We start from the raw sequence: 24854 nt of genomic DNA, 5'->3' as shown, positions 1-24854 counted from the left end.
GGGTCCGCGTTGGCCGCCGGCGGGGACCCAGTGCTGCCCCGCCGCGCCCGCCCGCCCCATCGCACGCTGTTGTCATGGAGGAGCCAAGATGGCGGCGCTGGCCTACACCGGGGGCAAGCGGGAGATCAACTACTACTTCAGCGTGAGGAGCGCCAAGGCGCTGGCGCTGGGCGCCGTCCTGCTCCTCACCGCCTGCCACGCCGCCTCCCGCCGCTACCGAGGTGAGGGGGCGGCCGCGGGCGCTGCGCGGGGGGCCGCGGCTGCCGGACAGGGGGGGCGGAGTCCCGGTGGAACCCCGGCGGAGCCCGGGAGCCGCGGCCCTGCAGGGAGGGCGGAGGGTGCCTCCGCCCGGGGCAGCCGCGGCGGGCCGGGGCGGTCTGGGCAGCGTGGCGCGGCGGGTCGCTGCCTGCGGAGGGACGCAACCCTGGGGGAGAGCGGGGACCCGGCCCGCGGGGCCCTCGGGCCTGGCCCGGGGGTCGCCGCAGGCCCCGCCGGTCGGGCGAGGCACAGCCGGGCTGTGGCCGTGCGCTGTCTGCACCGAGAGCTCGCCGCAGCTCCGGGGGCACGGCCTGCGGCAGGTGAAGTGCAGGGCTAGAGGGTCACGTCTTCCCTGTCACTTGTTTCTGTACGGCATGATTAATGGCCAATTACCTGGCAATTAGTGGTTAAAGTCTTAATTGGTACGAGATCTGGTGTGTATTTTTTCACTCTTTGCACCATCGCCTCAAACGTAACGAAACCGGCCGCTTTGGTGGATGAAGCGCAGTCAAGAGCTGCTTGGTTTCACGTGTGGTCGGTGGCCGCGGAGAAGCTCCGGGCACCGGGCGAGCTCGTGTCCCCGTGGCCGTGACCGGGTACGGGGCGCCGGGAGCTCCGCTCGCTCCTCCTCGCTCGGCTTGCTTTGGCCCTGAAGCAGAGAAACTTGGCACGGTCCGTAAATGCAAATGCAGCCGCTGAAGGATATATTTACTTGTTTCTGTGTCACGCTGAGAAATGTGGTATGTTTTTGTGGGTAAATGAAAAAGTTGATCTGTAGGGAGATGACCGCGGCTCTGTTTGTTGTAGCACAACTGGCGTCGTGTTCTAACACTTGGCTGCCAGCATTCATGGGAGACAGGGCTGAGCCAGGCAGTTCATTGTGGAAGTGGAAAAAGGGGTAGGGATCTCTGTGTTTACAACTCCCTAGATTCTCCCTCTAGCTGGTATGTCGGTACGTCTGATGAACTGACTAGTATTAAATTGGAAGATTTGGAAGCATTTACTGAATTCTAGAGTAGATCAAGCATGAGGTAATTGAACTTGCCTGTTGTGCAGTGTTCCTTAAGGCACAAGTCGCAAAACTAGACAGAAGGATGGTGGCAAATTTTTAAAGAGGGAAGACTAAGCAAATGGGGACTGACATATCAAGCAGGTTACAAGGAAAATAAAATATGCATAATTTCAGTGTATTCTGTGAGATTTGACAAGGGGGTGAGTCTTAGATTGCAAAATGGTGATAATCTGCTGGCCCTTATGTAAATTGATATAGTCAGTACGAATTGTTGCAAACCTTTAAAATTTTTTCCCCTAAGGTTTTTAGTTTCCTGAAGCAATTAAAGGGTAGGGGAAAGGTTTTCCCATAAATGTTTAAAAGTTAGGAGGACATGGAGTCGTAGTGAAAAGAGACTTACCAATTTGGGCTTCTGTGAACATAAAATGTTCAAAAGAGAAGTTTAGAAGAGGAAGTTGGAAAAATTACAGCAGGTGAATTTTTAGGATAGATAAAAGCAGAGTTGCTTTAATTAAAAAGATCATTCTGCAGACCTGCAGTGATATCAAACCGTTGAAATTCAGCAAATGCCACAATACTTTTGACAAGTAATGAAAAAAACAGAGGTTTTCACTCACAGTGCACAGCTAAAGCTCACTGGCACCTCACTCATTCTCAGTGGTGTTGGTCACCCACTCTCAGTAGTGGTATGATAGAATCATACCCATTCTTAGTGGTGGTATGATAGAACTTGGAAAGTCCTGTCATAAGTGGAAAAGAGCAAAATAAATGGCAGAAGAATAAAACAGCTTCTCTATGACAAATAATAAACTAAAATTCTGTACCCTGGACAGAAACCTAGAAACTTCTTAATGTTCTCAAATGTCAGGAATTGTTGTGGGAAGGTAAATTGTTTTTTACTGTGCCATAACACAAAAAGCATCAACTGACAAATGAAATTAGGTAATACATTTTAAATGATCACAAGAAAGCACTTTCTTTTACACATAAGACATTTTACACCATGATTTTTATATCAAAATATTCCAAAAAGGGTTATTATGATTTCCCGAGGGTGTTTGAGGTAGGGCTGCAGGCAGGTTCAAAGTAGCCAGGCTGTGAAAGCCAGGCTGTGTCACGTAAGTGATTGCTGTGTTTGTGGTGCTTTTACACTTCCCCTTTTGTCTGATTGTCATTACATGGAGAGGTTTTAGCTAATTTTGGCCACAGCCATGCAAGTACATATTGTAGATTGGAGCAGCCCAGTGTACTTCCAGTTAAAGTTGCCTGTATACAATTTACTTGTATGGAAAAATGCTGAACTGGCGTTGTGGAAGGTCAGATTTATATTCAGGAAGAGTGTTGTATTTAGGGGTCACCTACATTTTTTTTACAAAAGCATATGAAAAAAGAGAAGTACAGACTGTCTAATTTGTGAAGAGTTAAGTGGATTGAATGTTTACATACTATGCAGTGAAGTTAACGCTTTGAGGTTTTCAGCTGTTATATTTCAAAGGTACAGTCCTAAACTGTTTTGGAAATAAGAATTTATTTAAAATTTTGCATTCTTAAAATCAGCAGGAGTAGACTCTGTTTACAACTACATTTTTTACTTTGAGTAATAGAGAACAATTGAATTTCCAGCTCTTTGAGAGTATGTATTTTAGAGAAAGCTTTGTGAAACAGTCTGCTCTGGTGCTGAATGAAGACTTTGAGATTTCACAATTTCAACTGAATAACCATGATTTTGAGGAATTATATATTAGAATAATGAACATAAAAATTCAGAAAAATTTTACACTTTGTACAACTATAATGTTGTGTATCTAAGTGAGCATAAAACTGTGTTGGAAGGATAATTTACACAAAGTTTAAAAAGAATGGTCTGTGTTTTGTGCATACATTGGCACTTGAAATTCTTTTTCTTGGGTTTTGGGGTTGGTTTTTTGGGTAGGATTTTTTTTGTTTGTTTGTTTAGTTTTTTATTTTAAGATCTCATTGATGTTTAAGAAGAAGTTGTGGTGTATTAAAATGAGCATAGTTTTTGGCTGCTATTTCACCTGCTAAATCCAGAGTTGAGCTTTTCTGGAGGCATTGTCTGGTTTGTAACCTCCTCTTTACTGCTGTTTCAGTTTTGTTTTATTCCCTCTACCTCGTCTTCTCCCCTTATTTTCTACAATTATGTTTAAAGGAGGATATCAAGCTTCAGTAATAACCTGAATGAGTTTCAGGAGCTTTCTGATGCTGCTCAGGGCAGCAGTGAGGTAGTCAGTACCTGGAGTTGGGAAAGAAGGCATAACCCCTTGACATGCAATATTGTCTCTATGTTTGAAATGTATAAAATGTGTGATGTTTGGAATGTTACTTCAGTGAATGTACTGTAGGATGAAGGATTGATCTACTTATGGGCAGTTATTGGGGTGGGGATGCCATGGAATACAGCATTACTGAGCTTGACTTTTATATAAGGACATCCTCTAGTCTTGAAAGTTTGATTGAGAAAGAAGTGATAGTGGTCTACAAATCATGATAGACATAAGTCCAAACTGCCTTGTCCCATTGAAGAACCAGGGAGTGCCCCAAGGAAATCTAGTAGAAACCATATTTCAAAATAAAGGCAGATGATTCTTCAAGCATCAGCTCTGGATATAGAAAACTCTGAGAGGATTCTGTGGGTGTGAAGAACTTGAAGACTGCATGTCCTTTTCACTAAATCCTTGGAATGAACATAGCTGGGAGAATATTAGGCAAGAATATAATGTTTATTTGCCCTCTCCTTATTTATCTCTGAGCATCTGCTTTTTGCCCCTGTTGAAGATGGAATACTGGGCTAGACTGACCACTGCTCTGACCATGAATAACCATCCTGGTTTTCTTACACATCTTTCTCAGCAAGTGAATGAATGTCAGAGGGAGTCTGATTAGTGGTGGATATTCTTTTACAAAGTTCACTCTTGCATCACTTTGATACATCTCCTAGTTGTCCTCATCTGAAAAGTGGAGGACTTCATATCAGTAATAACTCTAAACCACCTCATTATCAAACTCATGTTGCTTTTGATTAGACAGTTTTTTTATTATTCCTGATAGTTTCATTTTTTATGGAACTTACTCAACATTATAGTTTGCATGAGTTTGCAAGTTTGAGAATCAGAGAAATTGTGTTGTTTGTAAACCAAGGTATGAGTTGAGCTTAATGAAGTGATGGTTTCAGAGAAAGTGTTAGGTGTGGGCAGTGGTACATTGTTTCTGCCCAAGCTGCAAGTCCCTACTACTTCATTCACAACCTGTTTGTCTGTGCTCAGAAATGCCAAGTATGACAAAAATGTTGGAGAGCAACTTCTCTTGCAATGAATGGGTTCAGTTGTGTTCAGTTATAAAGCAGCAGAATCTGACATGGAGTTGGGAAGATAACAGTCACTGATTTTGTAACTGAGATATTTGAAATTTAACATGACCTGGAACATCAGCACCTGTAAAGTGATTAATCTTAATTAGTATACAGCTTACTGATTGGAGGAGATAAGTGCAGTTCAGAATGATGAGCAAATTGATGTGTACAACAAGTCCCTACTACTTCATTCACAGCTTGTTTGTCTGTGCTCAGAAATGCCAAGTATGACAAAAATGTTGGAGAGCAACTTCTCTTGCAATGAATGGGTTCAGTTGTGTTCAGTTATAAAGCAGCAGAATCTGACATGGAGTTGGGAAGATAACAGTCACTGATTTCGTAACTGAGATATTTGAAATTTAACATGACCTGGAACATCAGCACCTGTAAAGTGATTAATCTTAATTAGTATACAGCTTACTGATTGGAGGAGATAAGTGCAGTTCAGAATGATGAGCAAATTGATGTGTAAATGTTTGGATTTTTTTTTTTTTGTGTATTAACCCATATCACCTGTTCTAAGGTGACCACATGACCATATGTCTTGCGAACCTTGTAATGAGTTTTGTGTTCTATACAAGATGCTGTGTATGGTGATTCTGTGTAGAAGATTACTTTATTCAACAGTTGTGTTCTTTAATTTTATATTAGTGTATTTGGGATAGTAGAGTGGATTGGCATCTCTTAAAGGAAATGCCAGTCTAAGTCACAACATCTTTCTGACAACAGAAGTGGGATCACTAACATTTTGTGGCTAGGGGTGGGATTCACAGAGCAGTATTGTATAATGAGTGAGAAGGCAACTTGCAGAAACTTGTGCAAGATGTATTTACAATCAGTTAAATCTGTTTGCTACTGTTGATTATTTCAATTTCTGTTTTTCAAATATTGTCAAATTATTTTTTATAATGGCAACAGGGCTATATTTTACATTTTATGTGTCTGAATTCTAATCTTAATATAACATTTCAAAGGTGGTGATACATGTGAATATCTTCTGTCCAGTGGGAGATTTCTTGGAGAAAAAGTATGGCAACCTCACAGTTGTATGATGCATAAGTATAAAAATAGGTAAGGAAACTCATGTCTTCTGCTCATCTGTAAATAAGCAAGATTGTTGTTTGACTGCAGCTCTAGTAATTGCTGTAATTGTAGGAATAACATAATCCATTGTTCACTTTATATCTGATTCTCTAGGCTTTCAAAAATGTACATTTATGAGAAAGAAGTATTTTCCAAGTACTTTATCCGTGTCTACAGTGTTTACCATAGTTGTATTTCTGTATAAAAATACAAATAAATGTTGGTGATGGAGGTAGTGGCACAAGTTATGGAGAGTCACATGAGGCTGCATATATCACTCTCAGATTGCTGACTTTGCATGTCAAATTGCAAGTAAAAATATCCCAAATAAAATTGCCTATCACTTTTTTCACTTCCTAGTAAGAGAAATCTTTTTTTTTAAGAGAGTTATGCTGCATATTACCATTTTGAAACAGCTGTATTTGTAGCACACATTAATAGGAAAACCTGCTTAGTTGTTTGCCTGATCACGTTAGCAGGAGAGTTCATTTTCAATTCTATTCAAATTACAATAAATTGTTTATTAATTCAGCATGTTAAAAAAAAATTATCATGCCTTTCAGCTGGATATAATGTTTAGAATTATCTGTATAGCTGTAGATTTTGAGAATACTTCTAAGGTACGTATTTTCTGTAATGTTGCTGTTTTGTTTTACAGTGAAACAAAAAATTGCCTCATAGACAAACATGTTGTGTTTATAGGAGATTCTAGAATTCGACAGCTGTTCTATTCTTTCATAAAACTGATAAATCCTCAAGTCAAAGAAGAAGGAATTAAGGTGAGATGGCTTAATTTGGTGATTGATTTTTTGTTTCTTTCTTCCCAATTTACCTTATAACTCTTGTCTGAACTTCAAAAAATCAAATTATACTGTTTGCTGGCGTCACCATATGAAAGGAGAAGCACAGAAGGGTCTTTTGAAGAAGAACAAGATTAGACCAAAATCATTATTTGGGTACAAGTGATAGGCAATGAGATAATTGCGAATCTGAGGAGAGAACTGGAAGCTCAAGAGAAAGCTTGCAGCAGCCTGGGAATAAATTAATGAAGCTGACTTGTCCCATAGCAATTTATGCTTCGTATTTGGTTTCTTGATGAGAAAATGATTGCTCCTTTGTGTGTTTTTAAATAGCAGTAATTCATGCCTTCTAATTTGTCATTTAAAATGTCAGTTAAATTGCTGATCTAATCTGTTCATAAAAATCCTTGGGGCAATGACAGATTTCCAGGTCTAACTTGAAGCTGAAACTAAAAATATCTTCAGGTCTTACCTTCTTTTTGATCACTGATGAAGAGCTGTCTGAATTTTATAATGTTGAGTGTGTAAACTGCAGCCAGGTGGAAGGAGGAAGAAAGGATTTAGATGTATCGTTTGCTGAACAAAATGCTGATTTCTTTTGCTCTGTGATACTTCTTGGGTACATATCTTCATAGATTTATGTACATATACGTGATGGAAAAGACACCTTCCAACAGTACATAAGATTTGTCAATTATTTAGTAATTCTGTCACTTAGAAGTACAAGGTGGCAGCTTGTCCAGCATGCAATCACTTGTCAAAACAAGATGTTTGATTGATTCAAGAACTCTGGTTTTCTTAGTCAATTGGTTAGGTCTCTCTTGCTGCCCAAAAGTAATGGTGAGATAATAGAATGCTGTAATGGATTTTGAGTTGAGAGAATTTTTTGTCAAGTGTTATTGAAATCAAGATCTCAGTTTGAAGAAGAGAAGTACACTTGCTCTTAGGGATCAGTACCAAAATTATACTGTATTTTATGATTTTAAAGGAGTATTGTGAATGCATATCTGACTCATTCCTTTCTGATTTACAGTTTTCACTCAGAAAATTTAATAATGCATTTTAGATTTTATTTCTGCCTGAGACTATTTTCTTTTATTCTTTAATTAAAACTGTGTTGGTTGTTTTGTGTAAAGGAGATGGACAGAAGAAAAGGAAGGCTGGAAAAAGTGTAATAAAAGAAAGAGGAAAAGTCATAAGTTTTTCTTATGTTGAGAAGCTAAATTTAGGAAAACATTTGATACCTTTGTAAGAGAGTGAGCAGAAAGCATTTCAGACTTTGTTGGATAGATTGCTTCCAGGAAAAAGAACTGTTTATTTTAGTAGCTTGTTTTATCAAGAAAGCAACATAAATATTTTGTGTGAGTACACTGACAAGTTTATACAAGAAAAATCCTTTCCACTGAAAATAAATATTGTGTGAGAGCAAGTTAGCATACGTATGTAAATATTTTGTTTCCATTCTGAAAATTTTTCTTACTTTGTTTTCTTTGTTTTGGGGTTTTTTGACAGCATGGAAATATCCCATTTGAAGATAAATCTGCTTCAATTAAAGTGGTAAGTTTTTATGTAGTGTTAAATTGCAAACCATAATCACGTTATTATTTCATACAATATAATTGAAAATGCTGTCAGAGCTGAAAAGTTAAAAGAAGGTTAAGACCATCAACATTCTTTATAAATATTTCACAGATGTTTCACAGTGCATCTTATACTGTATTTTAAGAGAATTTGGCATGGAGTACTTGTATTGTGGTTTAGTTTTGGGCATGAGCTCTGGTACTATAATTTATGTCAGATCTTACAATTTGGCCTTTCCAAGCATACCTTTTGCCAGGAAGTTTACTCTTTTTGTGCTGTAAAAATATATGTCTGGGTCCCCTTGGGTTGGTAATTGTAATTGCCATTGAGTTTTCTATGCTGTCCCAACAAGTATTCCTTCCACTGTTTTTGCATGGAGAAATAAGCAGTGTTGATTATAATGTGGATATTTAAAAAAAGAAAACAAAGTGCTTGGGGCTAGTTTTTCTGAAGGACTCTGTTCTCCTCTGCCCTGGCAATGGAGATGCTGTTGTCAATAGCTTTCTTTGCTTCCCATGACAGCTGTCAGCAGTGCTGGCATTGTGCTACTCATGCATTTATTTATGCCCTGAAGAAAACTCATTCTCTATTCACCAAAACCAAAGAAGCAGTGTGCTTGCCGAGTTGTCTGAATGTGGGTTTTCAGTACTTGTTTGTGTACATGGTTAAGATTTAGAGTACAAAATAACATTTTAGGGTGGTAAGCCCATGGCAATTTAAGCATGTGCTGACCTGCTTTGTTGGCCTTCACAGTATGTTCCTGTGTTTGTGCCATAGCTAGCACTGGTCAGCTGTGGAGTGGGTTGTTTCAGGAGTCAGTTCAGCCAAAAAGTCACTTTGTAGGATTCCTTTCCAATCAAGTTCATTATGAGGTTATCTGAATGCTGGAAAAGATGGGATGGAACACAAGGCAGGAGGAAAGGGCTGATGCATTGTGGTTTGCATTGAGCTAGCCTGACAGGGTCACATCTTCAAAACTCCTTAACCACAAAGATTTGAGGTGGCAGGTCTGGGCTTCTGGGAGATGTCTGATAGTTAATATATTTCCAGTCTGCTGCTTTCTTGTTTTGATGCAGTGTTGCTCTTCAACATTATTGGCATGGTAGCTGAATTTCCATATTCAGACTGGCGGTGACCCAGTAATCCAAATGTGGAAAAATACTTGACCATCAAAAGAGAAAATTACTGGGAACAAGTAGAGAGTTTAATTTTGCCCTTTCTAGTCATCACAGTAACTCTTCTGTCCTTCAGCCACTGTAGAGGACTGCATGATTGTTCACAGGTTCCACAGCCAAATAATGACTTGAGAGTACACAAGGGAACTACCAAAATGTAACAATCCAGAGGAGTGGAAGATAGAGATTTCCTCTCTGCTGATAGTGTTTCAGCATTCTGTTACAAAGTTTCCTCACAATAGTTTCTGCATGTGTAGTTCCTGCCATTTCCCTTCAACATGTATTTTTAGACTATTCAGTAGTGCTGTCCTGAGGAGTAACTAAGTGCGAGGAAGTCATGGCTTTCCCTGGGAGACATAAAAGCACTAGTCAAGACTGTCCTTCTAGATGAAAGCTGGGCACTGCTCCTGGCATCTAGAAGAATTGTTAGGTTTTGATTTTGTTTGAAAATTATGATTTCATGCTATCAATTATTTTAAGCCTTGAAACAAAGAAAATCTGCTAGTAAAGGATGTGGAAAACTGAGCAAAAAGCAAGTTCTAATAAGTTATAGATGTGAACTTATGTGGATTTATCCCTGATTGCAGTAGAAACCCAAGGACGTCCCATTTGGCAAACATTAAAAAAATACCTTCTTGGTGAAATTCTGACTCCTGAACTACAAATAAAAATGTGGTTTTTATGAAGGAAAAGTTTTGTGGATTTGTTGGCTTCTTCTCTTTTTTTCCTTTGCTTTCTGTTTTCCATGCTGGAGTAAGATATCAGGCGTTTCATGCTAATTATAAGGAAATCACACTCTGAGCAAAATGTTTTTCCTTTAAAATTGAATTGATGGCAATTAGTTTGGTTTTTTGCACTTTTTGGTTTTAGTCTAGTGAGTGTCTTTTAAGCTTGCAAAATAACTCTGCCCTTTTTTTTATAGGATTTTCTGTGGTATCCAGAAGTTAATGGCTCTATGAGGCAACGTATCAAATCTTGGACTGAGGTTTGTTTTAAAAGATCTCTAATTTGACTTCAAAGTGGTGAAAGAGAAATGTTTACTGGTGTATATGTTTCTGGGTATCTCCTGGTCTTCCAAGGATGGTATCACTTGGACCTTAAAAACCCCTAAGCAAACTAGAAAAACCCTACTTCATAGGAACAGCTTAATTAATCCTATTAAGAGCTAAAAGAATTTCAGTCTGGTTTGGCATTTTACTGCCTCTGTGGCTGCAATGACTCCACTTTAATGTGACCAAATATTTTGATCCTTATGAGTCCATTTCAACTTGAGATATTCTATGATTCTATGATGTTATGTTATGTTTATATGATAATTTGAGCATTTCAGAGTGAAGGGCAAAGGTAATTTGCAAAGTCAAGAATTCTTTGATTTTATTTGTTTTCAATATCTTCCTGAATTAGCATGCTAATTATTTTATATGTTTCAATTATGATGCAGGCTGTCATGTTATTCTGTGTGTAACTCTGACAAGTAATACATTTACAGATTGGCAGCTAATTTTTTCTTGTTTCTTCCTTTGTTGACCTTTCAATAGCCATGTTAATTTGAGCATTTCAGAGTGAAGGGCAAAGGTAATTTACAAAGTCAAGAATTCTTTAACTTTATTTGTTTTCAATATCTCCCTGAATTAGCATCCTAATTATTTTATATGTTTCAATTATGATGCAGGCCGTCATGTTATTCTGTATGTAACTCTAACAAGTAATATATTTACAGACTGGCAGCTAATTTTTTCTTGTTTCTTCCTTTGTTGACCTTTCAATAGCCTGGAGTTATTTAGTAGTAGCTCACAGTGATTATTTTGCTATCCTGTTGATCATTCTTGCACAACACTTTCCATCAGGATAGCTGAAGTTATCATTTGGTTTTCTTTTTATGTGGTTTCTACAAAAAATTGAGAGCTGCTGGTTTTCCTTGCTGTGCTGGGATAAAGTGGTACTGAGGTACTTAGGACTGTTTGTTTCCTTGTGCTGTTTTTTTGAGTACACTGGCCCTTGTCTTTTTCCTACACAGAACTGTCACACACCTCTGGGGTGACAATGGTCAATGCAGCAGCTCTAACAGATGTTTGACAATGCTGAGACTCAGATAAATAGTTCAAAAGTGTGATCTATGGTTTATTTGACCTTAGGAAAAGATGTTTAAATAGATTTTAAAGAGAGCTTATGCTGCTAAATTGATCAGGATTATAGGTGCTTATTGATGCTTCATGCTTCTGTAGATTCTGTTATATGAATCCTGTTACATATCTTGCATATATCAGGTGTTCTGCAATATATCTGCAATCTACTCTTTTGTAGCCATTAGCTGATAGGCAAGTGAGTCACAGTTAATGAAGATATGAGTCTTAATATAATTTAATAATATTTTAAAACCAATTCCTTTTTTTGTTTGTTTCTTAGGGTTCTGTGGCAAAACCTCATATAATTGTAGTAGGAGCTGCCACGGTAAGTTATACATATATAGGGGATTTTAGTGAAGTAGGAAGTTCTTGTAGGATAACTTTTAATGTTCTCAAGTTGGTTACATGATCAAGTTGTTAAACACAGAGTAAAATATCTATTCTCAGTGAATTTGTTGTTACTAAAAGTAGTTTTAAAATACCAGGTATGCTTTATCATACCTGTTTGATGTACAGTACTTGCTTTTTGTAAGCAATACTGGTTAATAAGCATTAATTTGCTTTAACCTAGCTAATAAAGTGGATTTGGTTAAAAGCAGATTTTTGATTTTAAAAGTTAAAGTATTTGCATACTAACTGAAGTAAATTTTTTAATATACCTTTTTCAGTTACAAAATTCTACTTTTGAGCATGGCCCAATGTGGGATGGTCTCTTAGATAAAAGCAGATTTTTAATTTTAAAAGTTGCATGCTAACTGAAGTGTATTTTTAATATACCTTTTTCAGTCACAAAATTCTACTTTTGAGCATGGCCCAATGTGGGATGGTCTCTTTCACCACACATATTTCTTTAAAATAAATAAATAAAGAAAGGTAAAAATCATAAATTTACATGGACAGTTCAACAACTAAAGAGGTTGGAGTTCTGGAATCTTGTTGCACTGGAAGATTCCACCACTGATATGCATTGCAGCATCACAGAAAACAAGGCTGACAAGTACCAGAAGAGGTGTCCTGACCCATCAGTTTGCCACCAGGCAGGATGTTTCTACCTATGTTGCACTTGGCAAGAGTCAACCAATTCTTTAAAACTTCCAGGGATGGAATTCAGCAGGCCTCCTTAATTAGTCTGTTCTAGTAACAAAGTCGAATCAAACAAATGCTCATCTCATTATTTGCACATTTAATGTCCCTTACTTCCAAATATTTGGGAATTGGAATTTGGAAAGAATTAGCTAATTTATTTTCATAGGAGCTGAAGTGTAAAGGGGGGTAAATGTGTTGCATTTAAAACAAAATCCTTCAAAAGCAGTTTGTTTTAGAGACAGTTAAGGCACCCTACCAGTCTGGAAACTTGTGGGCATGCCCATCTAAGGATGAACTCCCTCAATTTTAAGAGGAGGTCATGTGTGTATGTAGCCCTCCACACATTTCCTGAGGCATCAAAAATTCTCCTTTTATTTTAAGTGAACCCCTAAGTTCCTTTCCTCTTTAGGATCTACATAAATATTTGAGCTTTAGGAATTGTAGTAAGCCTAGAATATAATTTCTCAGTCGGAGACTGTATAATTTATTACTAGGATGGGTATAGAAAATGTCATTATATATGGATAATGTTCTGGCAGGCAAAAGGTCAGGTTGCAAAACTTGCAGGACACTTAGCTAAATAATTCCCTATACTCATATGTATATATTAGCCATAGCTTGTTGCCTTTTGTGGACAGCAGGAGATAGAAACTAGAAACTAACAGTATGCAGGGGAGGCTCTGCTCTTTTTAACACTAGTATATTTATACAAAACATTTAATATTATATCTAGTGTTGAACAAAGATAAACAGTCTCTGATTTAAGGGACTTCCAAAACATAAAATCTTCAAAAATCTGACATATCAGCAACCTCACCGTAGCTGACACTGGTGTGGTAGCCTGCGACTAGATTAACCTGGTGTGTGCTCTTGGACTTCATTGCATTTTGAAATTTTCCTATATCTTTAACTTAGCTCTTGGGTTGGTCATGCTACTTCAGCCTGAACATGTCTGTCTTAAGATGGCAACTGCATAACAGTTTATAAATAGAAGTCCTATAAGCTGGAGGAGCTCCAGCTCATACAAAAGTCAATTGCTTTTTTATTTTGGGAAGAGGAGCTTCTCTGAGAATATGACTACCATGCTCTGCTTCTTAGTTCCTGACTTCCTGTTGTATGGAATGTGCTGCTTTAACTGTCTGTTAAATACTGTTGGTGTTTCAAATTAAGTATTTAGCTGCTTGGGAGAAACTCCTTCTTTTTTTCCAGTGTGAGTTCTCAGAGCAGCTGTACATTATTTGGTTTCATGAAGTATTAATTTATATTGCATAATATTTTCAGGAAGTGCATTAATCAGTGTACTTGTCTGATGAAATTTTTATCTGGCTATTTAGATATAAATAGGGTTTGCTACATTTAGCTAATTGTTATGGTTTTGCTTTTTTTAGTTTTGACTAAGTCAGTAGAGATACCGTAACACTTTAAAAAAAAGCTGCCTCCATTTTTCATACAGTGTGGGAAATAATTTTCAAAAGTTAGGTGGAATTCTTGAGTGGCTATAACATTCTCCCATGGATTTCCCATAGAACATTAAACCAGAAATTAAAATGGCTCTTGTTTGGTTTTTGAGGGTTTTTTCCCCCTTTGTGGATATCTGCAAAACAGATGGAAATATTGGAACTTGATACCACCGTGAAGTTTTGTTTGCATGCATCTCTTGCTGCAGTCAGTCTAGAGTGGAATTGATTGAACTGGCCAAGATTTTTTGATAACAAGAGTGGCTTTGCTACTTCATTGTTGGATAAAGCCAGGAGACTTTGAATTAAAACATCTTGTATCAATTAATTTATGAAAAGTCAAATGTGCACATAACTTAAATGTTAAATACTCTGTATTTGGATGATGTGATTGAATGTAATTATCTGTCTGGACAGCTGCTTGGTCCAGTAGAATTTTTTTAGCACTTTTGAATATAAAACTGAAGAAATCTAGCTGTATTGAAATAATGAAAAATAGCTACAAATGGAGCAAGGGAATAAATTAATTAAGGGTCCTCAGACATACTTGTTCTGAATTTATTTATTTTTTTCTCCAGTGGTCTATCAAGATTCACAATGGCAGCAACGAAGCTCTTGCACAATATAAAATCAATATCACTTCAATTGCACCTCTTTTGGAAAAATTAGCAATAAGTAGTGATGTTTACTGGGTCTTACAAGGTAAAGTAATGAACAGTAGGTAACAGTTTTTAACCTCACTGTCTGTTGAATCATTATGTTGTGGGATATGGAAAACTTAATCCATACTGCTTACTTGCAGATAGAAAGAGGTGTTGGTTGAGCTTCAGTCTCTCCTTTCTTGCAGTTGTAACTAAGCTGATACCTAAATAGCTGCTACTACTGATAGAGATTTCAAAGCTCTAGCAGGAAAAAACTTTTGCCTTATGAACTCTTAATTCTTTGTTAGCTTACTCTCAGACTCAACATGCCAGGTTGTTCTCCTTGTGCTGTGCTCCATACGTACCTCCTGGGGGTCAAGAACACAGGTGCACACAACAGCAGTATTCCTGTGGTTTTGTTCAATTGAATTTTCAGATTATATTAATAATAAAAGAGGTTGAACAAGTGCATCCTCTCTGTGTGTCTAGAATGAATAGACACACTCTTGAGAATATAGAGAATTTAAGTCTCTAGAATGAAACTTGTTTCTCTACACTGTGATGAGAAATCATGGCTCACAATAAGTTAATGAGATTTTTATTATGGCACCAAACTTGCATTGTTTTGCTTTTCTTCAATAAAACTAAAATATTTCCCTGAAACTGAGCAATGAGCTCATAGGTAGAAGGTTCTCCCGGTTTCTCTGCCACAGGACCCACCATTTTAGATTGTCATCACCTTAGTTAGAAACATAGGCAGATTTTGAGTCCTGTTAGCAATATACCCAGCTGTACCCTTACAGTCATCCAAATTCCTATCAAAAATGGTTCTAGAGGTAAATCTGAATCAACAAATCAGTCTTGCATTCCTTTCAAAACCATGTTTGTTTATACCAGAAGCAGTTACCTGTCAGACTTGTCCCACCATGATGCTGCGAAGGACCTCGTCCATTTACGTAATCTCTGAGCTCTTTAGTAGCCCAATGGGAGGAGAAGCAGTCTGTACAGAGTTGTCAAGACATTGGTTATCCAAATATAGGCATGAGGTACCTAAAGTAAATCAATCTGCATCTCACAGAGTGTGTCACAGCAGGAGCTTTTCACAGGAGCTTAAAGAACTCTGGGTGACCTCTTCATCTAGAACTCCACATCACTTTCTTTTAAGCTTTACATAATTTCTAAATCCTGTAGGCAATTATGTCGACTTTTTTTCTGTAAAACTGAGATTCTGCCATAAGTTAAACTGGAATCAACAGGAGCAAGTGGAATATGTTTATGACCTATGAGAAGTAAGGAGCTGGTTTTTCTTCACAGAAGAAAAGTGGGTTTGAGAAAGTTTTGGGTTTTTTGTTTTTTTGGGGTTTTTTTAAGGGTGGTTTCTCTTGGTTTTGGTTTTTTTTTTTTCATACGTCTATTCTGACTTCCTTTGAAGTCTTGGGTGATTTCATTGCTGAGAGAAAGCTTAAGCAGCTCTGCACTTCAGCATTATCTGCTTTTCCTGGATTCAGAGACATTAAACAAGCATTCATGTCTGGCCAGAGTTTTCTAACCTACAACTACATATGCATTAATAGGGAATGGTGATAAGAACATTTTGTGATAAACAGCTCTGGTAACTGTAGCAGCCATTTATTCCTTGCTGTACATTTTTTCTGCACAATTAAACAATTGTGACCTCTTAAATGAAAGTAGCCCATGCAACTTGAGCTAAGGACACTAATTGATAAGTATACAATTAATGTGTTCATTCTTTGTCCTTTGAAATTCAGATCCTGTTTACGAAGATATGCTGAGTGAAAGCCGGAAAATGATCACTAATGAGAAAATAGATGCTTATAATGAAGCAGCTGTTCGTATTCTGAACAGCAGCTCCCGAAATTCCAAAGCTAAAGTTAAAGTGTTCAGTGTATCAAAATTGATAGCACAAGAAACTATCATGAAGTCTGCAGATGGCCTGCATCTCCCTGAATCAAGCAGAGATACTGTAAGTGTTTTTATCACTGGTCAACATTAAAAGTATTAATAGTAAAACAAGATCTGAAGTAAATGTTCTGAAACTGCAAACAGTATGGATGTAATGAGGACTGTATTCGTCAGGGAAATTTGTTCAGAAAATTCCAGTGGGTGGTAGTGCAGTCAGTTTTATATGCATTTTAAAAAACATAATAGCAAACACATTAGTGCATAACTATTTTAAAATAGCTGTTAATCCACTAGATCTTTTAGATCCTGAGTGGAAACTCCATGGTTTCATGTGTATGAATGAGTTAGGGTGGTAATGACTTGTAAAGCAGTGCTAAGAAGTAAGTCTTGAAATTCCCCCGGTGTCCAGAAAATTTGGTTTGGTAAGGAGCATGAGGAAGCCAATGAACACACAGTATTGATCTCCCTGGTTGCATGGAGTGCCTCTGACTTTATTTCTTCTCTTTTACTAACCAGTATGTATATGCATATACATATGAGTCTGCCCTTTTTGTGAAAGAGCTCTCCCATTATGTCACTTTCAGTTCCATTCCTTTGCAGGTTTAAGTTGCTTTCAAGTACTGGATGAACTAAATGTCATTTTACCACATATTCCAGTCTCACTGCCGTGTTTTAGATACTTGCATTACTCTGCCCCTTTAGAACCCAAGTTTGTGAGCTGTTTTTCATTTACAGACCTTCTACAGCCAGTAGAGAGAACTCTCCTGTTGTAAGATTAGCCGTTTTTGCTTATGTCTAGAAGTTAAAGTATTTTTTGTTTGGAAGAAGTGTTTTGACTGGACTGTTGAATGTAACTGGGTATATGGTGGGACTGGAAGATTTTATTTTTGTAATGATAAGGGAGAATTGCATGTCTGATGTCAGCACATGATGCAGAAGAAAATTTATTTTGATGGAAATGTTAACTTTTTAATTAGAAATTAATTACCAAAACTGCTTACGTTTTTTTTTTATAGAATGCAATGATTCTTATGAATGTCTACTGCAATAAAATAATGAAGCCCATTGATGGCTCCTGCTGCCAGCCTCAGCCTCCTCTCACTCTGATACAGAAGATAGCTTTCTGTTTCTTTACTTTGTCCATTTTTGGATATTTAATTATCACCTTAATTCATCGGAATAATTATCGGAAGAACAAATCATGCACTGATTTGGAAAGTGGAGAGGAGAAGAAACCTGCCATCAGCACACCTAATGTTTCTACTTTAGAGATGCTCTTACACTGCTTTTGCAAACTTGGTCTAATCATGACCTATTTTTATCTGTGTGACAGAGCAAATCTTTTCATGAAGGAAAATAAATTTTACACACATTCATCTTTCTTCATACCAATCGTCTATATCTTGGTTTTGGGGGTATTTTATACTGAAAATACCAAAGAGGTAATGCTCACCTTGATACTCCACTTAAAATGTTGTTTCCCAATCTGTAATAACCAAATAACCAATTTCTAAGTATTCAAGGTTAATTTTTCAAAGTCAGTATAACTCACCTGCAAAAAATGCCATCTCAAGCAGTATAATGTCTGCATAGAATTAGATGCAAAGGCTGTTTGAAGCCATATGGATGTCACCACTTTAGTCATTCACACTCTTTCAAACTGGAATTGATGAGAACTCAGCTAAAAGAGAATTTAAATAATGTTAAATCTTTGCCCACTAGACAAGACTTTTACAGTTGAGACCCATTTACCCATAAAGTGGTTTATTGTTTGAACTTTTTCTCCTCATTTTGTATATGTTCCTTGTTCTTTTTGGAATAGCAACACTCTTGTTTTGTTTTGCATTAGACTAAAGTGTTAAATAGAGAACAGACTGATGAATGGAAGGGCTGGATGCAACTTGTTATTTTGATTTATCATATCTCTGGAGCAAGCACTGTAAGTGATTTGAATTTCTTTTTCTTTTAGGGGGAGTGCAGTTTGGGCATGTTATTTCAAAAGAAAGATAGTGTAAATGGGCATTAGAACTGAATAAATGAATGAATGAATAAATTATGCTGTTGTTTCTGTAGTTTTAAACATGGTGTTAGCAGAGTTAGTTTTTCTCTCTAATTGTAGATTTGACTGATAAAAACATTATATATATTACTTTACCAGTAAAAAAGTGTTTTCTCTGTGTAGAACATTACATTAATTTATTTTTAATTGCTAGCAACTTGAAACTGTTGAAGGTGAGCTTTCAAAGAGCCCTTCTTAAGTCTCTCATAACTAGTAATAGAATATGGCAAGTGTAGAGCAATAAATAGAAAAAAATGATTTTAACATCAAAGATTAGGACACCAAAAGAGCTTAGTAAGAAACAGAGCAATGTACCACAGTGTTTCTTCTCTTAGTGAAGTCTGATTTATTGCGATGCAGAAATAGCATAAAAGAGCGGGGCAAAAGGAAAGCCAAAAACATTTACATGGACATTTATAAAAGGTACTTTATTTTTCTCAACAGTTTTTGCCTGTGTACATGCACATTCGAGTTCTGGTTGCTGCGTATCTGTTTCAAACTGGTTATGGGCACTTCTCATATTTTTGGATAAAAGGGGACTTTGGTGTATACAGAGTGTGTCAGGTAAGAATATCTGCCTACTATTTTTATAAATAAATTTGTCAGATAGGAAATAATGTGATATCAGATCACTTAACCAAGGTTTAAACAATAAAAATGGCTGTTCCATGTAATCTGAGCTGTTTAATTGGTAGTGTTTATCTAATACAAACTTAAACCATATAAATGATACTTACAATGTAAAAAATGCAAGTATGTACACTCTGAAATTACAAGACAACTATTTTCTAATAAATAGCAATCCAGATTCCATTGCAGTAGCAATTTACAGTATATAGCAATATGTAAATAATGAGCCAGGTGGGCTGCCAAAGACAGTGTGTTGTATGTTTATTAATAAACAAAAATAATTTTCACACCATAACAACACTGTACAACATACCTGGTTTTGTGGCTTTACTCCTAGGTTTTGCAACATATGGTGTAGTACTTTAATTTTTTTTTCTTATACATTTCTTTTATTGCTGCTAAGTCTTACATTGTGCTGTTACTCAAGTTATTGTGCTTATTAAACATACGTTTACAGCCTGGTGATGGCTTTACCCTGAGCTAGCCTTAGTATCTTATGGGGGGTGAAAAAAGAGAGACATTAACAGCATTCAGCAACTAGAGCACTTGGTCCCCAGCCTGGGAAATAATCAGATAGGGTTAATCTTTTTTTCATTGCAATCTCTACCCAAGCAGGTCGGGGTAGGACAGATCCAGAACCACATAATCAGCCTGCAGTCTTACATTGCCCTGCTGATGTTCCCTGTGCTGCTTTATCTGTGTTTCAATGTAAAAGAGATATAGACATAGATATTTTTGTACAGTGCTAAAGAAACATGTCCTCCTCTTTCTCAGTTTTGCCTCCCAGTTTACATATCCTCTGTCTTCTCTGCTCTGACACCCCCAGGTTTTATTTCGTCTCAATTTCTTGGTTGTGGTACTGTGCATAGTGATGGACCGACCTTACCAATTCTACTATTTTGTGCCATTAGTCACTGTCTGGTTTATGGTCATTTATGCCACCCTAGCTGTATGGCCTCAGATTGTCCAGAAGAAAGCAAATGGTAGGATTTCCTTTTTTCTTTCTGCTATAAAACATGTATGTTATTACAATGATAATCATACAGAAATGGCATCATTAGTAGATCTCAGTCTCTTTGTTAGTCAAAATATGCTAAACAGCTGCTCACAGAAATATAGTTTGTCATGGGTGAATTAGATCAGTTGAAAAATACAACAGCTGATGACTAGACTCTGCCTCTGGTTACAGTCAGATAAGAATACTTTTTAATAGGTTTTGATCATCAGCAATGTGTTTTACAAGAATTGTAATTTTACTGGGTGTAAATAAAGCCATAGGTTGCACAGTTTGTCATGGGTGAATTAGGTCAGTTGAAAAATACAACAGCTGATGACTGACTCTGCCTCTGGTTACAGTCAGATTGGAATACTTTTTAATGGGTTTTGATCATCAGCAATGTTTTTTACAAGAATTGTAATTTTACTGGGTGGAAATAAAGCCATAGGTTGCACTGTCTGTGCCTGCTGGGGCAGTGTGTGTTGTGCACTCGGGGTGCAGTGTGAACAGGGAGTGTTTAGACTTTCTCATTCTGTGTTGTCAAGGTGTCTGTCCATCTTGAGCACCAATTCTGCCTTAGCTGGCCAAATAAGAACATGGGCTTGCTATCCTAGTATCTTGGATTAAATGAGCTATTAGAAGTATGTCTTGTGGTACAAATATTTTAAAGAGAAATTGAAGTTAAATCCCAGTTTATGTGTTGCAGTTCATAAAAAGTTGAAAGCAACTTAAACCTGCAAAGGAATGGAACTGAAGTTCATGTAAAGCATGTGGTAAATGCTTATTATTTAATTTGCCTAAATTAGAACTAAAACTTTAAGAGCCTTAAATCCTCATTCCCTATTGATGGAGGAATAGCCCCATTTCAAATATATACCAGGAACAGATGCTGCAAAAATACACTTAAGGAGTAGTTTTACGAGCTATCTTGAAGGCAAATATCTTCAATTTAATTTTTTTTCTACAAAGGCACTTCTCTTCCAGAAACAGAGAAATTACTCTTGTGTACGTCAGCGCAATAGTGTACTGTGAAACTAGAAAATCTTTCAATGATAATTTTCAGTTGTTTATGATCCTGTTTACAGCTGCCAGTTTATATGGTAGGAGGGGGCAATGATCTCTGTTGCAATGCTGAGGTTTGGGTAGAGTTTAGTATCAGTTTACAGCTTTGAGGTGTAGTTTCTCAGGCTTGTTTCAAGAAGATACTTGTCCTTAATGACCTGCAGTTGAACTTTGGAGTAAAACTGGTATCTCAAACTTTAATAATATTTACTCGTTTCACATGACAAAAAGCAGGGATTTTTATGTATATATTTATTTACACTCACTTAGAATAGGGACTGCCTGTGCAGAGTGTTTGGGAAAGCAGAGGTTTTAAAACAGTTTTTCTGTTTGAACACCTACATTCTCTGCTTTATGTATTTTGTCTTGGTCTTAGACATGAGGCTTAGTTTAGGCTTAATAGCTTTTTAGTTGCTGTGAATGTTTATTTTAATGGCCTAAAGTTAAATTTAAATGTAGATAGTGATAAAATATTGCTGGAAATGTTTGCACATTTATTTATGAATGGATCTATTACAAAGCATAGCTACACTAAATAATTGGCAGTTATTACTTAATGTGTCCTGGGGTTTGCTATTGAAAAATTAATGACAGTATAATGATTAATTTATTTCTTCCTCAGGGAGCTGCCTGTGGCACTTTGGTTTACTGCTGAAACTGATTTGCTTACTGACATGTATATATTTTCTGTCATATTCTCAGGTTTGTAAATCCTGCCTGTATTTATCCTTAATGAGCTAAGAGTATATTATTACCTGTCTCTACTTTTTGATGCACTCATAACTTGTGTATTTGCTGCAGTATCATAAATACAGAAGAAAAAACAAAGAGCCTTTTGATTTCTTCTCATATTTGAATTGGTTTGGGTGCTGGAAAAACCCACAACTGTGTGTCTTACTCACTGGTTTGTTATGTTTAACATGTTTTCCATGTTCTACTGTGAATGTAGTGAATACAAGGGCCCATGCTTTGGGTTTGGGGTGGGGTGTTTTATGTGCTTAGAGTTTCTGGGTTTTGCCAGCATATGGGGATGCACTGTCTTACTCATTGGTTTGTTATGTTGGACATATTTTCAATGTTCTACTGTGAACATAATGAAAACAAGGGCCTATGCTTTGGGTTTGGGGTGGGGTTTTTTTATGTGCTTAGAGTTTCTGGGTTTTGCCAGCATATGGGGATGCATGTTTGATATGGTGATAACAAAGTTCTGTGTCTCTTAGAGACCTAGTGTTGGCTTTGATAACACATCAAAAGATTGGTTCTCAGGCTAAATTAGTGACTCCCTGCATGCTGTAAGTGCAGCTGGCAGAAGTCGGGGCAGAGTTTGTCTCTCCAGGATCCTACAGGGGGGTTGTGGTTTTATCCCTCACTGGTTTTCAGCCTGTTGAACTGTAGTCTTGGAGTGCATATTCCTTATCACAGCCTGTTAGTGGATCTCTCCCTGTGAGGAGCAGTACAAAATGGAAAATGTGCAAATACCTTAAGGGGAGGCAAAATTCAACTAAAACTCTCTCTCATGTGAAGAAGGCTTTTGTTTTTTGTTTGTTTTTTTTTGGTTGGTGGTTTTTTGTTTTTTGGGGTTTTTTTGTGGGGGAGACTTCTAGGGAATTCTGTTGTTTATCTAGTGCCACGTACCTGTTGAAATAAGGGTAGAATAATATTAAACATGTTTTTGATTTAAATTTAGTAAATACAGTTGACATCAGTGTTAATGCTTTTTCTGTGTTTGTCTTTTACAGGGTGCATTTGAGAAGATATTTTCATTTTGGCCATTGTCCAAGTGTTTTGAACTGAATGGGAATGTTTATGAATGGTGGTTTAGGTGGAAGCTGGATCGCTACGTATGTAAAATTTGCATAAATTTTTACTTGTCTTTTAAATGTATGTTTTAATTTGTGGGAAGAAGGTTGCTTTCCTTCCCTCCAGAGACAGCAGTAGTTTCCCCAGTGTTTAATAAAAGACAAAGATGCACTCACTTTAGTACTGCAAATGTCTATCCAAGCCTTGCTTAAAAGATGGACATTGCTTTATTTGCTTCTGGATTTAAAAAAATGAAGTATCAAGTATCCTAGGTCTGTCTCAAAAATTTTACTGTGAAAATTTAACACCTGTAGCACTTCAGGCTGTTGAAAGACAAGGAAAATTACTGTGGTACCTTTCTTAATAATGCTTTTTGGAAGTTGTATCAATTAAGGATATATTTCTTTCAATGTAACACATGAAACATTAAAATCAGGGTCTTGGTGCCCAAACCTGACTACTCTTGTACGTATTTTTTAATTGTTTTCCAAGCACTGGGAAAGTGCTTTCCTTCCAGTTATTGACTCTGCAATGTGGGGGAGTAGAACAGGGAGGACAGGTATTTTTTCCTTTCCTTTTTGGCAAAGGTGAGTGGAGTTTCTAAGATGGAAGCCTTTAAGTGCTGAACTTGCCCTTAACGGGATCGGTGTCACCTGTGTCCCCTGGGAGGCGCAGTCTGGGTGGCAGAGCGTTGTCACACCCGGCTGGCAGCAGCAGCACACCCTGCCTGGCAGCCTGCACTCGCTGCTGGGTTCTGGGAGCACTGTGGGCTGGGTGGTGCTGCTGAAGAGCAGAGCTCAAAATAAGTACAGAGGACAAGCACTGTGTGGACCTGAAATGGCCTCATGCTGCCAGCTGATGAGAACTTGGGATAAGATTGTAAAACACTCTGTTGAAAAATTGTGTCTGTGAGAGAGGGAAACACTTGTCCTGCTTCTTCAGTGTTTTTACCTGCCAGTTTGGGAAAAAGCCAGAGACTTGTGGTTTTTCCCCAGAGAAAGCCTTTTCAGTGGTGCCGTAGATTGCAGAGGGGATAGTAGGTACTTGAAAACTCCTTGAAATTTAATTGTCTTGTCTTTAATGCTCTCTGAAGCATTAGTAAAGGATCTTTATTTGTAGGTTTTGAGTTGAGTTAAAAATGCAGTCTATGACTATCTCATGTCATAAAGCCAGAAATTCTGGTTTCGTTTGCTTCAGTAAATCTGGGAAAGGACCTTTTGAAACATAGCTTTACAACTACTTTCTCTGGTAGCATTTCTAGTAAGAGTTTATACATGAAGTACTTGTAAAAGCCATGAAATATTAATTTCATTCTGTTTGTCTTTTACAGGTGGTTTTTCATGGGATGCTGTTTGCTTTTATTTATCTGGCATTGCAGAAACAACAGATGATATCGGAAGGAAAAGGAGATCCTCTTTTCTCCAACAGAGTTTCAAATGTTTTATTATTTATTTCAATTGTGTCCTTTTTGGTAAGTATCTATTATAACCTAGTATAATCAGGTTTGTAAATATCTGAAAAATAGTTTTTCTGATGTTGTTTAGTCAGTATTATCTAACAAACCTTGAAAAATCAGATCTTTATATGGAGGTATTTTAGCTGGGTTTTTCTGTACAGCCCTACCTATCTACTCAGTAAAATTTTTCTGTTCAGTCAGATGTAGATGAAAACATCATTACTCTTTCAGTTCATTTCAAAGCTTAAAAGAAAATTGGATCATAAAAATAACATGATAGATTACACAGTTCTTATTTCCACACTTGATTGTTTGTCTATTTTTGATGAAAAAAGTTG

The 24854-nt window shown here is 37.3% G+C and overlaps 1 protein-coding gene across 3 annotated transcripts in view; it reads left to right on the top strand.

Annotated features, from left to right (window-relative positions):
• Positions 1-6: 6 nt before the first annotated feature.
• Positions 7-24854, top strand: part of CASD1 (CAS1 domain containing 1) — a 29545-nt gene continuing 4697 nt past the window's right edge. The window contains exons 1-15 of one of the 3 annotated variants that reach the window (XM_039709560.1): positions 7-221; positions 5615-5711; positions 6382-6502; positions 8036-8080; positions 10202-10264; positions 11686-11730; positions 14527-14650; positions 16359-16573; positions 17529-17954; positions 18362-18451; positions 19016-19135; positions 20028-20184; positions 21883-21962; positions 23000-23101; positions 24391-24531. In XM_039709560.1, coding sequence (XP_039565494.1) covers positions 89-221; positions 5615-5711; positions 6382-6502; positions 8036-8080; positions 10202-10264; positions 11686-11730; positions 14527-14650; positions 16359-16573; positions 17529-17954; positions 18362-18451; positions 19016-19135; positions 20028-20184; positions 21883-21962; positions 23000-23101; positions 24391-24531 — 1959 coding nt within the window. In that variant the 5' untranslated portion in view covers positions 7-88. Of the gene's footprint in view, positions 222-5614; positions 5712-6381; positions 6503-8035; positions 8081-10201; positions 10265-11685; positions 11731-14526; positions 14651-16358; positions 16574-17528; positions 17955-18361; positions 18452-19015; positions 19136-20027; positions 20185-21882; positions 21963-22999; positions 23102-24390; positions 24532-24854 lie in introns of those variants that run through there. The other 2 variants (XM_039709563.1, XM_039709573.1) reach the window with 2 other exon arrangements.

Source organism: Passer montanus, unplaced genomic scaffold, assembly GCF_014805655.1.
Source record: "Passer montanus isolate IOZ18808 unplaced genomic scaffold, ASM1480565v1 scaffold10, whole genome shotgun sequence".
Taxonomy (NCBI): Eukaryota; Metazoa; Chordata; class Aves; order Passeriformes; family Passeridae; genus Passer; species Passer montanus.
This window is presented reverse-complemented; position numbering and strand designations above follow the sequence as displayed.